This window comes from Giraffa tippelskirchi, chromosome 6 (genome assembly GCF_054371585.1).
Source record: "Giraffa tippelskirchi isolate mGirTip1 chromosome 6, T2T-mGirTip1v1.2.pri, whole genome shotgun sequence".
NCBI classification, from domain to species: Eukaryota; Metazoa; Chordata; class Mammalia; order Artiodactyla; family Giraffidae; genus Giraffa; species Giraffa tippelskirchi.
In genome coordinates this window covers 41292955-41309219 of record NC_137280.1, presented here as the reverse complement: position 1 = coordinate 41309219, position 16265 = coordinate 41292955, and the positions used below count along the sequence as shown (strand labels likewise).

The following is a 16265-nucleotide window of genomic DNA, read 5'->3' as shown; positions in this document are numbered from 1 at the left end:
AGAATGAAATCCTATCATATGCAACAGCATGAATGAACCCTGAGGAGATGATGCTAAGTGATATAAGCCAGTCATAGAAGGACAAAACTACTTGATTTCACATAGAAGAGGTATATAAAGTAGTCAAACTCATAGAAACACGAAGCACAATAATAGAGGGGAAATGGGGAATTGCTGTTCATTGAGTACAGAGTTTCAGTCAGACAAGATGAAAAAGTTCTAGAGATCTGCTGTACAACAGTGTGCTTACAGTTAGCAATACTGTATCGTACACTTAAAATTGTTAAGAGGAAAGATCTCATGTTATTTTTTTATCACAATAAAAAAATTGTAAAATTTACAGTAAATATCCTACATTTCAACAATGAACAAGTGTAATTTGAAATTCAAAACACAATACCATTTACATTAGCAGCTCCCCAAAATGAGATATTTAGGTATAAATTTAACAAAATATGTACAGATCTGTATGAAGAAAACTCTGATGAACAAAATCATGAAAAAGTAAATAAATGAAGAGATATTCTATGTTCATGGATAAAAAGACTCAATATTGTCAAGATGTCAGTTCTTCCTAACTGAACCTATAGAGTCAACATAATCACAATCAAAATCCCAGCAAGTTGTTTTATGAATATCAACAAACTGATTCCAAAGTTTATACGGAGAGGCAAAAAACCCTATAGAAGGCAACACAATACTGAAGGTGAAGAATAAAGTTGGAGGATTGATGCTACCTGACTTCAAAACTTACTACAAAGCTATGGTAATCAAGATAATGTGGTATAGGTGAAAGAACAGACAAATATACAGTGGAACAGAAGAGAGAGCCCAGAAATGGACCCCCATAAATACAGCCAATTGATCTTTGATAAAGGAACAAAGGCAATACAATGGAACAAAGGTAGTCTCTTCAACAAATGATGCTGGGATAACTGGACATGCACATGTAAAAAAAATTAATCTAGACACAGACCTTACACCCGTCACAAAACTCATAGTAATAAATGTAGAATTCAAACCTATAAAGCTCCTAAAAGATAACATAGGAGAATATCTAGATGACCTTGGGTATGGTGATGCCTTTTCAGATACAACACCACAGATCCATGAAAAAAATAACTGATAAGCTGGACTTTGTTAAAATTTAAAATTTCTGCTCCACAAAAGACATTATCAAGAGAATTAGAAGAGAAGTTAGAGACTAGGAGAAAATAGTTGCAAGAGATACATTTAATAAAGGTCTATTATCTAAAAATATTTCATGAGGGACTCTTAAAACTGAAAAATAAGGTATCAATCCATTTTAAAAATGAGCCAAAAACCTTAACAGACACCTCACCAAAGAAGATACAAAGATGGCAAATAACCATGTGAAAAGATGCTTCACATCATATGTCATCAGGGAAATGCAAACAAAAACAAACAGATATCACTACACAACTATCTGAATGGCCAAAATCTGAAACACTGACATAACCACCAAGTGTTGGTCAGAACATGGAGTTAAAGGACTCTAACTCATTGCTGACAGGAATGCAAAATGGTACAGCCACTCTGGAAGTTCATTTGATGGTTGCTTTCAAAACTAAACATCCTCTTACTAGCATATGTTTCCTGGTATTTAATCAAAAAAGTTAAAAACTTATGTCCACATAAAAATCTGCACACAGATGTTTATAACAGCTTTACTCATAATTGCCAAAACTTAGAAGCAACCAAGATGTCTCTCAGTAGCTGAATAAACTGTGATACACTTTTCAGAGCTAAAAAGAAATGAGTTATCAGTCGTGAAGAGACATAGAGGACCCCTAAATGCTTATCACTATGTGAAACAAGTCAATATAAAAAGATCACAGCTCTGTGATCCCAACTACAGGATATTCTGGAAAAGATGAAACTACGGAGACAGAACAGTGGTTGCCAGGGGTGATGGGAGGTCAGGAGAGATACAAAGACAAAACACAGAAGATTTTGAGGATAGTGAAAATATTATGTATGATACTGTAATGACAGATATACATTATTACACATTTGTCCAGACCTATAAAATGTTTAGTACCAAGAGTGACCCCTAAGGCTCACTATGAACTTTGAGTGACCATGATATGCCCAATGCAGGTTAATCATTTGTTTAAAAAAAGGTACCATCTGTTGAGCTATGTTTTTAATTTTTTAATGAGAAAATTTATGCATATATGATGATGGAAGGTATATGAGACATCTCTATATTACTTTCTCAGTTCTTCTGTAAATCTAAAACTGCTCTAAAAAACTAAAATGCTTTTTTTTAAGTTACAAAAAACAATATTAGCACGGAATGTAACAAAGAAAAGATGATACAGTTCAATGGTAAACATACTTGAATGAAGCCCAGCTATCAGAGGTCAAGTTACAGATTGCCTCTTTACCTTGTTTCCTTCATCTGTAAAATGAATTATACTAAGGGAACTTGAAAATCTCTTTCAGCTCTAAAAGTCTATGAATCATCTTAACACAAACCAGAAAGTTTGGAATAAAACAATACGCTTGAATAACATCACCCCAAAAGCCTGTTGAGTGTTTTTAAAAATGGACTATTGCTAAAGTTTTTTAGGTCGTAAGAAAAGTCATATAATGCAGATGGCGGTTTCACTGGTAAAACAAACACTGCACGTGCTTTCTCAGCCGTTTAGTGTTTTTACATGATCCACCCTAATATCAAACTGGTATCTGAAACAATAGTTTAGACATTTTCCACATTATGAAACATCCTATAAAACATCCTTTCAAGAAAATGCGTATTTAATTTTAGTGGAATTTCTTTAAGAAAACATTATTCAATTTTCCCTTAATTATCAGCAAGTGATATATCTAAGAAATAAATACGTTGTCAAGTGGCAAATGCAGATCTTAGAATCAGAAGACACGAGTTCAAGTTTTCACTACCTCTGAGTATCCTCAGGCAAGTTATAAAATCACCTGCAACCTCACTTTTCCTGTTAATAAAATGTAAGAGCTGGATGTTCTCCAATCTTTTCAGCCTTAGGACTTTTGTCGTCTTTTTGTTCTATGAATACCACGATCCAAGGATCTGTCTTTCAGACAGACTGCATTTCTTTAGCAATAATAAATCATCTTTGTGTTTCTTCCACCGAAGTCTGCCAATGTGAGATTCAGAACAGCTTGAGATATGAACTCAGACATACATTGTTCTAACCCAAAGCAAAGTAATCTATTAAGAATGAATGCATTATTTCCATTAGGTTGTTGAAATACCAATAATGACACCTATTATATATAAGAGTCCAGCAACACCATGCTAAGAACTATAAGTCTAGATGATATCTAAGACCATTAATACAGTGGGGAGAAAAGTGAAACACTGCTTTTTTTTCATTTATCCAAATATTAAACACTGATAATGTCAGGTACTGTGCTATATGATTTTATTTTAAAATAAAAAAAGCAATCAATTTTTTTTTTCAAATTACACTTTCCACTTTTTAAGTTTTCTTTCCTTTTCTTATGGGGAGAAGAGGAATACTTAATCCTGTTTATCTTACAGACTGACTAGCTTCTCAAAAAGCAGTTTCAACTTTTAAAAACTTCGCTGAAATCAGCAATAATACCAAAATTAGTACGTGCGTGTGTGCTCAGTCGCTTCAGTCATGTCGAACTCTTTGCGACTCTATGGACTGTAGTCCTCCAGGCCCCTCTGTCCATGGGAGTTTCCGGGCAAAAATACTGGAGTGGGTTGCCATTTCCTACTCAAGGGAACTTCCTGACCCAGGGATCAAACCCAGGTCTCCTGCATCTCCTGCACTGCAGGCAGATTCTTTACCACTGAGCCACTGGAGAAGTCCCAAAATAGTACAACGTAATCTATAAATACCTTCTGAATGAATGAATGAATGCTACACCCATTACACACAGAGGTTTTAGGGAGACCATCACCGTTGCCTTTCTGGACCCTTAACTGCCTTCAACTGTACAGTCCCCTGCTGCCTCTTTTAGTGCTTTTAATTGATACTTTGACTACCTACACTCCTCTCATTTCTCATTATCAAGGGGATTTTTTTATCTTTTCAATTATTTATACTCCATGTAGTATGTGCAGAAAAGAACATAGACCAAACATACCTTCATTCACATTTGTTTTAAACAAAGTTTAAGTTTACTCATATTAAAACAAAATAATGATTAAAACTGGTACATTTAGTTAAATGAGGGCTTTCCAGGAGGCTCAGTGGTAAAGAATCCACCTGCCAATGCAGGAGATGTGAGCTTGATCCCTGGGAGAAAGAAATGGCAACCCACTCCAGTATTCTTGCCTGGAATACCCCACAGGCAGAGGAGCCTGGCTGACTATATAGTTAATGGGGTCACAAAGAGTTGGACACAACTGAGAACATGCACATACACCATGGCCAAACGAACAGAAGACAACAGAAAGCACAGAATAAAACCACATACAAAAAAAAAAAAAACCCACATACATACAACAATCTTAGTATACAACAGTCAATGCAATGGGGATGAAAGCTGAATCCATACTTTTAGTATAAATCCCAGAGGTATCAAAGATTTAAGGACAAAAAACAACAACAACAAAAAAACTATAGAAGTTCCAGAAGGCAATTAAATAATTTTTTATAAGCTCAGAATGGAGCAGGCATTATTAACTATGCTAAGATTACAAATGCTATAAAAGATTATAAAATAAAGGCCATTCAAATACATTAAAAAGAAAACCAAAATTTAAAAGAAAATTCCACCATAAATAAAGAGACCAAGAAAAATATTGGCAAGTCATATCATAAAGGTACACACACATGCTTTTTTCAAGTAAGAGGGAAAAAAAGACCAACAAACTAATTTTAAAATGAGCAACAGATATAACTATATCACTGACATAAACTAGTTTAGAAACAAAAAAAACAGTGTAGAAATGGCTCATAAATGTACAAAAGATACACTCAATCCTACTCTCAATAGGAGAAATGCAAAATAAAACTACATTGAATAACATAGTTCAGCTATCAGATTGGCAAGTATCCAGAAGTTTGAGAGTACGCGCTTACTGAAGCTGTGGGGAAACAGGAAATCCCATACACTGCTGGCAGGAATGTAAACAGGGAAATCTCTATTGAGCATAATCTGGTGACGTTTATCAAAATTATAAGTGCACGTACTCTTTGACTTACTATTTCCACTTGTGAGAATTTATCCAAAACACTAGCAAACATGTAAATGGATGTGGGAATGAGGTTTTATTCAACAGGATTATTTACAATATAAAAATATGGTGAAGTGAAAGTCGCTCAGTCATGTCCAACTCTGCAACCCAATGGACTATACAGTGGGCTTCCCTGCTAGCTCAGACGGTAAAGTGTCTGCCTGCAATGTGGCAGACCTGGGTTCGATCCCTGGGTTGGGAAGATCCCCTGGAGAAGAAAGTGACAACCCACTCCAGTTCTCTTGCCTGGAAAATTCCATGAATGCAGGAGCCTAGTAGGCTACAGTCCTCCAAACCAGGGATCGAACCCATGTTTCTAGCTTGGCAGGCAGATTCTTTACCACTGAGCTACCTGGGAAGTAAACAATCCCAGTGCCCGTCAGTTCAAAACTAGTTCAATAACAATAAGACTAAAGTCCTACACATAATCAACTTCGAAAGATCTTTGGGACATATTGTTGAATGAAAAGAAAATTGTAGAAGAGTGTGTCTAGAAAACATATTAAATAATAGTATGTATTATTTTATCCACATTTGAATTTGCTTCTATATGTATAAAAAGATTCTGGAGTAATATATAAGAAACTAATCAAAAGTTACTTGTTTGAGAGACAGGGTGGAAACTGCACCAAAGAGGACAAAAGGGAGATTCCTAACATTTTTTACATTTAAAATTTTTATCCATTGAAAAGACTAAGTAACAATAGAAGAGTAAAATAAATAAGATTAATGATATAGTCTTATTTATTTTACTCTTATATAGTACAGCTTCCCTGGTGGCTCAGATGATAAAGAATCCACCTGCAATGCAGGAGACCCAGGTTCAATCCCTGGGTTGGGAAGATCCCCTGGAGAAGGGAATGGCAACCCACTCTAGTATTCTTGCCTGGAGAATCCCACGGAGAGAGGAGTCTGGCAGGCTACAGTCCATGGGGTCACAAAGAGTCGCACACAACTGAGAGACTAACAATGATAAGAGTAGCTGCTGCTGTCAAGTCGCCCCAGTCGTGTCCGACTCTGTGCAACCCCACAGATGGCAGCCCACCAGGCTCCCCCGTCCCCGGGGCCCTCCAGGCAAGAACACTGGGGTGGGTTGCCATTTCCTTTTCCAATGCATGAAAGTGAAAAGTGAAAGTGAAGTCGCTCAGTCGTGTCCGACTCTTAGCGACTCCATGGACTGGAGCCCACCAGGCTCCTCCATCCATGGGATTTGCCAGGCAAGAGTACTGGAGTGGGGTGCCATTGCAGAGTAGATTTGAACTAAATTCGAACTAATCCAACTAAAACATCATCAAAATGAAATCAAAGGTATAAAAGTGACTTTAAAATGTTTCTATTTCTATTAGATATTTTGAAGGGCTCTCCAGTTCTTCTACTACAAAACAACCAGTATTTCCTGTAATCTGAGTTTACACATACCCAGTTATACACAGATTCCACTCCAAGATGTGTTCCCAGAAACTCTTACACATGTGTACTGGGAGACATGGTCAAAAATGTTTACAGTAATGCTGTTTACAATAACAAAATCTTGCAAATAACCTCAGTGGCTTAATAGGGGGATAAATTAATTATAGAATATGCACACAGTGGCACAGTGGATGAAATAACTATATGTTAACAAAATAGTCTTAAATTAAAATTTGAAGTGGGAAAACAAAGTTCCAGAAAATATACAGCATAATGTCATTTTTTTCCTAAAGTTTAAAAAAGCAAAACTAAACAAATACTGTTAAAGACACATACTTAACAAGTTGGGAGGACTACATGTAAAATCCAGAGCAAGCAGTGACCTCAGGTGGGAAAAGGCAAGCCAGCCAAGAGACAAGAAAGAAGGTAACAACACTGGTAACACTGTGGGTCTCAAGTAGAGTGGTGGGAATCTTAAGTGTTTATTATCATGCGTCATAACTTATATGTGTTAAATGTACTATATATCAAGCACTACCTATATTTTTTCTTTAAAAATAACACACAGTTTAACATCTCTTGGAAAATTACAATATATTACCTGGGAGTTTATAAACCTCCATCTTTCTAGACAAGCTGATGAATGAGTGCTTACTACTCTTATTTTCTCCTATGTTTATTGTAGAGTTTCTTTTGATAACAGAGAAAATCAACACTGTAGTTCTTAATACCTCAACTTTCAGTCCGGGAGGCTTTCATCTGTGTGTCACTGCTCTGTTCTTTTTCAGTCGTAAAAATCCTAGTTCCAAACACCTTTGATCCCCATAGGGCTCTGAGAATACAGAGCACATATTTCGGATTTCCAAAACAAATTTCAGAAACTGAAATTGCAGTCAAACTTTAGAAAACTTGCTCATTTTCTCTTCTTAAAAAACAGTCATAAAAGGCTCCTCAAGTGGAGAGCCTTAGGTATTCAGATAACTACCTCCCCAGCTATTTAATATATATATATATCATTTGTTCAAATTCAAACAGATTGTGCAATTCAGGCCAAACTTTGTACATCTGTGAATGTTATAAATATACTTGAATTTTTTTTCTGATTATAAACTAGGGTATGTTTATTACAGAAAAAAAATCTCTTATATTTTTCCATATCTTTTAGTTAAGTTATAAGAAAAAGTGGGCCTAAGCTTTGTATTCTTACTTCTTCAGAAAGGCACTGCTAATTCACCATCCTCTAACAGCTGCTGAGTGCTTGTTGCTTCAATGGTTGGAATCATCATTTTTTAATTCTCGTCAATTATATGGATCAGAAATTATGTAACATTTATTTCTAATCTGGAATTTCCTGATTGCTGAACAATTTCATTATTTAATTTCTGTTCTTTTTAAATGACTCCCTAAGTTTTTTGGGCATTATTTTATTGCTGTTCAGTCGCTAGGTTGTGTCCAACTCTTTTGTGACTCTGTGGACTATAGCCTGCCAGGCTCCTCTGTCCATGGGCTTTCCCAGGCAAGGATACTAGAATGGGTTTCCACTTCCTCCTCCAGGGGATCTTCCTGACCCAGGGATTGAACCAGTGTCCCCTGCATTGCAGGCAGATTCTTTACTACTGAGCCACAACAGTTTATTAATCTATAAGTGTCCTTTGTGTATTTTTAACCTGTGGCTATATAGGCTGCAAGTCATGCCTTCTATCATTTGACTTTTTATTTTCCTATGCTGTTCCTTGAATTCATTTTTGGTTTTCATATATCTAAATTCGTATCTTTCCTATGATTTCATCCTCTGCTCTTATGCTTAAAAACACTGTCATCCTGCAATCAATGGATGCAGCCTTAAATTGTTCATATGGTTTTCTTTTTTCAAAAAACATGTATCTGAAATCGTTTTGCATGTAAAAATAAGTCAAGCAAGTTTTTTAAATCGCGAAAATTTAAATTCATTCCATCTTTCTTGAGATTATTTCAGAAAAATACACTGTGTTAATCTGACTAAAGACTTTCCTTCTAGTTTCAGATTATTTTTCCTTAAATAAATGGGCATTTGATTATTAACTCAACTGGTATGCCTAAAACAGATAAGTTTAACACTCTCTCATACCCCTAATTGAAATACCAATGAATTGAGACTTCCTTGGTGGTTAAGAATCTGCCTGCAAATACAGAAGACATGGGATCTATTTCTGGCCCAGGAAGATCCCACATGCCATGGGCCAACAAAGCCCGTGTGCCACAACTACTGAGCCTGTGCTCTAGAGCCCATGCTCCACGACAAGAGAAGCCACCACAGTGAGAGGGGTGCACACCACAACTAGAAAGTAGTCCCCAACATTGCTTATTGTGATAATCATTTCATGAGGCAGGTCAAATCATTATGCTGTACACCTTAAAGTTATACAGTGTTATATGTCAATTATAACAATAAAACTGGAAGGAAAATGAAATAGATTGCCACAAGTTAGCTATACTCTTAGATTTCCAACACAGTCTTTATGTTCAAATAAATAATTAAGTTGAATCACTCGGCTTTATATTTAAATCGTATTGGCTCCAAGTAATTTAACTGTCTCATTACAAAGAAGCTTCTATTATGGAAGCCCCCAAAGGGAACTGTATATTCTTGCCTGGAGAATCCCATGGACAGAGAAGCCTGGCAGGCACAGAAATGGACACGACTGAAGTGTCTTACGCATAACACAAAAGTGACAAAATTTTTGATAAGTCAACTTCAATACTGCAAAGGTTAATAAGAATTCTTTCCCATCCCAAAAGTATTTGTCTTGGGTCATCTCTAATGAACCTAGAAGAGTCAGCATATTTCACAGGGGCTAAATAAAACTTTTTAAAAGGTTAACGGAAAAATATTTATGTGAAAAATGCCTCCAAATAATGTTTTAGTGGGTGGATTCGGCACATACCATTGAATACCTTTGAGCTGAGTCCAATTCTGAATTAAGCTGGAGTTTACCTTTAAGAAACAATGAACCTGCTTTTAAGTAAAATCCTGTATTAATAAGAAACATGGAATGTGAATAAAAAAAAGATTTTATCAACTGAACTGTATCTAAGTATTTTACAAAATTTTCCATGAACCATCAGTAAGTCTTTAAAACGCATGATCTTTGAAAAAACTTGCTAGTCATTCATCTGTAAAAATCTAGCTTTTTATGTGCATGCCAAGCATAAAATTGCCCCCATGCTAAATTTAACACAAACCTCACATTACAGAGTTATGTGTTCTTACACTTTGACATGACTATGACAGTGATTCACAAGGTGAAAATACACTTAGAATGGTCTATGTTCTGCAACTCAGGACAATGAAGAAAGCCTGGGAAGGATATAAAAATTAGGTCCATATTTTAAATCTGCAGCCAATCAAGCCAGGAACCTGGCTATGCAATCACAATCACTTGCAAAACCATTTAAACTATTTCTTAGCTGTAACTGTTAGCAGTTTCTTATGATTGTAATCTTTTAAAAAAATATCTCCCACTTCAAATATTAAATGCACATGTACATTAACTTTTTTTTGTCTACCTACAGTTTGGTGCTAACTGCACCAAGCTAAAATTGTCTTCTTTCCCCTTTATAATTCTGCATTCTCTTAATTTTTGTATACTGTGGCTCCAAGTTAATTTCATAGTATTTATCCAAATAATGAGTGGTTACAATTTTGTTCTTTTTAACTACAATTTGTGAAGTAAAGTTTAGCCAAGAAAACAATGCAGAGGTCACTTTATGACATTCTGTTGTTTACAAAGTAATGTTACCTTTTTAGATGTTATTCAAGGGTGATTAATCAAGTTTAGAAAATTAAACTGATATGTGTAACTCTTAATAGAGCACATTGAACAAGAAGATGTAAACTGAGTTGCTCAAGGTCAGACAATATGTCAGTGAGGCAGGCAGCTCAGGCAGTCTCAAACTCCTGTCTTCCTCTCACGTGCCATCCTGAGCAACCCCTGCTCTAACTTCTGCTTGCAAAACACTAAGACACATATTGTCCACAGGACAGGAAAGACCTAGGGCAAAATTTCAAACTTAAGGAATCGATTAAGTAGAAGAGACTTTAACCTAAAAGCTATCAAACTACGAGAATTTAAATTACTTTTTAGGTAATGGAGTCATCATAGTGATCTACTTTTTCTTGTATTTAAAGTAGCTAGGAGCTGGCTCCGGAGGACTCAGGGGTTCCACTACACAGAACCCGCTCGGGAGAAGAGAGACGGTTAACTGTCAGAGCTGGACTGCCCTCGCTGTCCGTGGTAACGTGGGCAGGGCCCACTCAGAGAACTTCTGTATCATCTTTCTCACCTCTACAATATTGGAAAGCGGCCAGGGAGCATTCTTCTTTCAAATTTTGAACTACTGGAGACCAGAGAAAGTCCTAAAGTGCTAACATTTGGTTAAATTTTAAGGATGCTTCAAACAGCTTATCATTTCCAACAATATGTTTAAAGCAAATCTTTTAGACATTCTGACACATTTCTCATCAGTGAAACTCACTGGGCCTTTTTGTGATATTTCTTCCCCTACTTGCAAAGGAGTTCCAAATCCCTCAGAAAGCCAAAAAAAAAAAAAAAAATCAATAGACGTAAAGATGAGGGTCAAAATACCACTGTTTAGTAATGGAGGCTTCAGGTCATCTATAATGTCCTTTCATGTTAAAACTACCAAATTAACAACTATCTGACTTCCATATTTAAATATGTAATGTTTATGTTCTCTGAGAAAAAATCTAATGCCAAAAGTAATCATTCAAATACAAACCATACATATTCTTTGGTCATGTGTACATGCAGAAAAATCTGAGAGATAAGTTTAACAAAGACATTTTTGGCAAGCCTACACAAAATTACAGAATTTTTATTAAAAGGAGGAGGAGAGAAGGCATGGAAGGAAATTAACATTCATTATGTGCTTACTAAGAAAGAGCTACTGTGCTAAGTACTTTATATAAAACCGAAATCAACTGAATGTTTCTCACATTCCTTGAGCAAATAACTATGTGCTGTTCCTAGTCACTCAGTCAACTCTTCGCAACCCCATGGATTGTAGCCCGCCAGGCTCCTTTGTCCATGGGATTCTCCAGGCAAGAATACTGGAGTGGGTTGCCAAGCCCTCCTCCAGGGGATCCTCCCAACCCAGAGATCGAACCCAGGTCTCCCACACTGCAGGCAGATTCTTTACTGTCTAAGCCACCAGGGAAACCCAAGTAAATACAATCCTATATATTCAAACAACAAAGGAATTAAAAACTCTCTGAGAATCCTGAACTGATTCCATTTTTTCTTTGGGCAATGTGCTGAGCCTATCACATTCATCATCCTTACATACATAGACAAAAGGCCCAGAGTCATATTGAGTTATTTAAATTATTCCCAGAAAATAATTCATGAATACCATTGCCTCACTGAAACAGTTTTCTCAAGAGGCTAGTTTTTATAATCTGAGAATTCAATTCTCATAAGCAGGCTCTGATAAGAATTGTCACAAATTTCATCATACATCGAAAGATGAGCTACTAATATGAAAGAATACTCTTCACGACAACAATTTACGTATTTAAGCTAATTCAGCTTCTGAAGGTTATCAGGAAGAGAACCGGGGTTAGAAATGAGAGATCCGACTTTACTGGGGACTTCACTTTGCCAGGGTCTTCACTGGCTGGCTGTTTTGTTTTACTGATTTACAGTAAAATGGTCATTTCAGTAAAAACAGATGCTTTTGGGGAGAGGTGGGGAGGAAGTTAAAAATGTCTACACTTCCAGTGTATAGCAGCTTGATCATGTACCTTTGAAAACAGAAATACCTGAAATGGATTTTAGTTTTTATTCTTTTTAAAGTTTTTTGAGAGCTGATTGTCTGTATTCAATGATTCATGAATCAAGCAGCATATTATCTAGCAACTAGAAGGATGCTCCAAACACTGGGAATCATCTTAGATGAGCAAAATTTACCTGCCATCCTAAAATGTTTCTCTGTGACATGTAGATTACTTTGAGCTGAAAACAATCAAGGCCCCAAAGACTCAGGATGACTCTTTCATCTTCCCATTAACTACTTAAAAGTATCTAGTTAGAAGATTCACTCCAGGAAGGGAGCTATCACCATAGCTCCCTTCTCCCACTTCAGTAGAACTGAAGCGGATTTTTAAATGATGATATACTATTATTTGGAATAAAACTGTGAGCAATTTTATCCTTACATTTCTGATATTTCAATTAGTAAGTCTAATAAAATACCAAAAATTCTAATGACTCAGCACAATCTGAAAAATGTGTACTACAATGTTAAATGAAAACACACTACAAGTTTTTGTCTATGTTCTAATTATGTAAAAGTGTCTGTGTGTGTACCTAAAAAAGTAGAACTGTGAATACAGTTAATGCTGGGTTATATTGGACTGGTAGATAACTGTTCCTCTTTCTTGATTCTTTTCTACTGTGATAATGTCACAATAAAAACAACTTAAAAAAAACCAGTATCATCACTTTATGGATAAAATGGTTTTCTGTCTGCAATGGCTTAACCGTGTTAAAGATATGAGTCTCTGTGTCTTCTGTCAGTTGCAGGAAAGCAAACACCACAACCTCCTGCATCCTTCAAAACACTTAGCATAGCATCTCAGGCCCAAAAAGACCCAGTAAATTCCGAGTGAGGGACAAGTCATGGAACCACTAACGAACACCAAGTGTAGCTAATATAAAGGTAGGAACTTACTGTTATTTGTTGGTTCAGGAAACCCAGCCTTTGGACCACTCCATCCTTTGTTTTCCCCTGTCTGAAAAATTAAACCAATCGTTTAAATTCAGGAAAGAAACTAAAATTCAAAAAAAAAAAGTTAATCCTAATTAATAAAAAAAGGGTACAGGTTATTCTGCTCATCCTCTCCACTGCTGACCCCAGGACCATGGACACAATTACTAACATGAACTGTAACATCTATCCCTTTTCTACATTCATATCTGTTTCTTATGCCTCCTGCCTTTATCTATCTAAATTTATAATTTATATCATCAAGAAAGCCCCATATTTAGCATAATATTTAGTATATATATTATGTATAACATGGGCTGTATCAAGGTGGCGAAGAAGTAAATTGTTTTCACATAGTAAACAATAATCAACGCAAGTGCTGAAATAACTAAAAGAGATTTTTTATCACTTCTGAAGTTAAATTAATGATAGAAATATTATTATGTCTGTTTTGAAAAAGTCCTCATAAGGGTCACTGAATACTGCTAATGACAGGTACAAAAAATTGAAAACTAAACCCTAACTCTAAGCAAGATCTGGAATATCCTGGCTTTTGACAGATGATTTGGTCAACATTTAGTGTAAAATACATTCTGAGCTCAGACATTTTGAAGTAGTATTTTAATCAAATTATAAGTGACATTAACTGGTTATGTTCTCTTTTTGTGGAGCTGGTGTTATTGATATAAAGTACTCTGGGGTGGGGGGAGACATTTCTTTTTATCATTGGTATTTTATATTATGGTATCAGATGTCAAAGATCAAATGGATAAATTAAATCCATATATAAACACAAACTACATTTCTAGCAAATAGCTTGCAACTGTGAAAAGGTGGAAGAGAAGGTAACGTGTGTAAATGCAGATACACGTGGATGGGAAGGCCTGAGGAGACTCCCATGCACATGTTCTCTGTGAAGCACAAGACAGGATCATAGAGAGAGGGGGGCGCTGAGGGAGGGAGGGAGGTTATAAATCCAAGGAAAGTGTACACAGTAAGGAAAAAGTCTAGGAAAGAAAGAGCTAAACGATTAGAAGAATACAGATCCTCAGACATTTGAGGGCTCAGTTGAAGTTGGTAATAATATATTTAGCACTTCATTCCTCCTTTTCAACCCTTCCACTGATAACCAAAGTTATTTAAATATTAGGTTTTATTCCTTAAGCCTAATTTTTCATCAACTGAATCCCAAGCCTGCTGCTCTCTGACTTCTATCTCAACACTAATGAAACTGCTTTTGTAAGGTTTCTGCTTTAACATGAGAGAGTAAACATTAAGAGTAATCTCTTCTCTTTCCCCAAACAACTCTAAATTGATAATCCAATAATCCATAAACTCTCTCTCCTTCCCTCTGCCCCCAGCCTCCCCTGAATATGAAAGGAATCAAAAGAAGAGATAAGTCAAAATTTGTAACATGGAGAGTAGATTAATTGCAACTAACTTAGCAGATGTGGGCCAGCTGAAACCTCACCTGCAGAGCTAGAAGCTAACAAAGAGCTTACAAAGAGTAAACTGATTTGTGCTTCAGGACCCCAGAAAGCCTCAGGAATCAGAAGCACACCTGGTACTTCTAAAGACGAATCCTGGAAGAGTATGAAAATAGAAAGATTGTTTGGAAGTCTTTCAAATGTTATGAAACTTCCAGGTCACTTCTGTGACCCCAAAGAGACAAATTTCCTAAAATGTTGCCTCTTCAGAAAGGCCTAAAACAAAGAGACTCTGGACACCCGGTACAGCTGAGGATGAGATGGATCTATACACCACACTGAAAATAGAGATGGATTCCAAAGTTACATCCTAGAAGATAAGACCCCCAGCTCCCTTTATTACTGGGCCTCTAAAGACAACCAGCCTCTCAATCCACAAGGAATGGTGAGCATAACACAGGGAACAGAATAAAACCTCAAAAAAGGGTTAAAAAAAAACCTCTCAGAGAGACAGAAATATTATACCCATTAAACAAGAACAACAGGTTATAAAAAGGAATATTCTGAGAATGAAGAATAGCTCTGGGAAATAAAAAAATACAATAGCCAAAGGAAAATATTTCAAAGAAGGATTAGAAGACAAAACTGAAGAAATTTCCCAGCAAACAGAACAAAAAGAGAAACAGAAAAGAAACAAAGGAGGAAAGAAAGAAGCAAAAATCCACTCTTTAGACTAACAGGTATCCTAGAAAGCAGCGACAGCAAAAATGGAAGGAAAGAAATCATCAGAGAAAAAATATAAAAGTTTCCCCACTTTTAAAGTATATGAATTTCTGGATTAAAACCCAAACACCCAAAAACAATTTATCAAAGAATACACAAATCCAGTCAATCACTCAAGAAATTTTAGAACTTCTGAGAAAAGATGTGAGAAAAGCATCACAAGGGAGAGGAAATGTAAAAGTTTCATAAACTGGCTAAAGAATCCGAACACTTTGGAATTTCAACAGTAATGCTGAGAGGTAGAAAACATTGGTACAATGCCTTCAGAACTGTGGAAAAATATTTCCTATTTAGAATTATATCTCAGAAAAACTACCAATTAAGTGTGTGGGAAATATAAAGATATATCAGAACTACAAGATCTCAAAAAACTGTATTACTCATGCATTCTCTATCAGAAAACGATGAAAGCATGTACTCCATCAACACAAGAAAATAAATTAAGAACAGGAAACTGTCCAGAAAGCAGGCAACTCAACAAGAGAGAGGCAAAAGGAATTAACAGGGAAATAGTGAAGAGAAGAACCAAAACATTAGGTCTTCAGCAGGTCTATCAAACAAACAATCCAACATAGAAGAGGAAAATAAAGAACTCCAAGAAAGAAAAAACAAAGCAATTAAACAGTACAGGAAGTGTTTACTTGGCAGAGAGTACAGGG

At 36.0% G+C, this 16265-nt stretch overlaps 1 protein-coding gene across 50 annotated transcripts in view; it reads right to left on the bottom strand.

The window, feature by feature from the left end:
* STAU2 (staufen double-stranded RNA binding protein 2) overlaps positions 1-16265 on the bottom strand; it is a 333314-nt gene that overhangs the window by 156148 nt on the left and 160901 nt on the right. For all 50 annotated transcript variants that reach the window (XM_081501630.1, XM_081501611.1, XM_081501636.1 and 47 more), the window contains one exon: positions 13361-13421. In XM_081501630.1, the coding sequence (XP_081357756.1) occupies positions 13361-13421 (61 nt within the window). The remainder of the gene's footprint in view (positions 1-13360; positions 13422-16265) is intronic.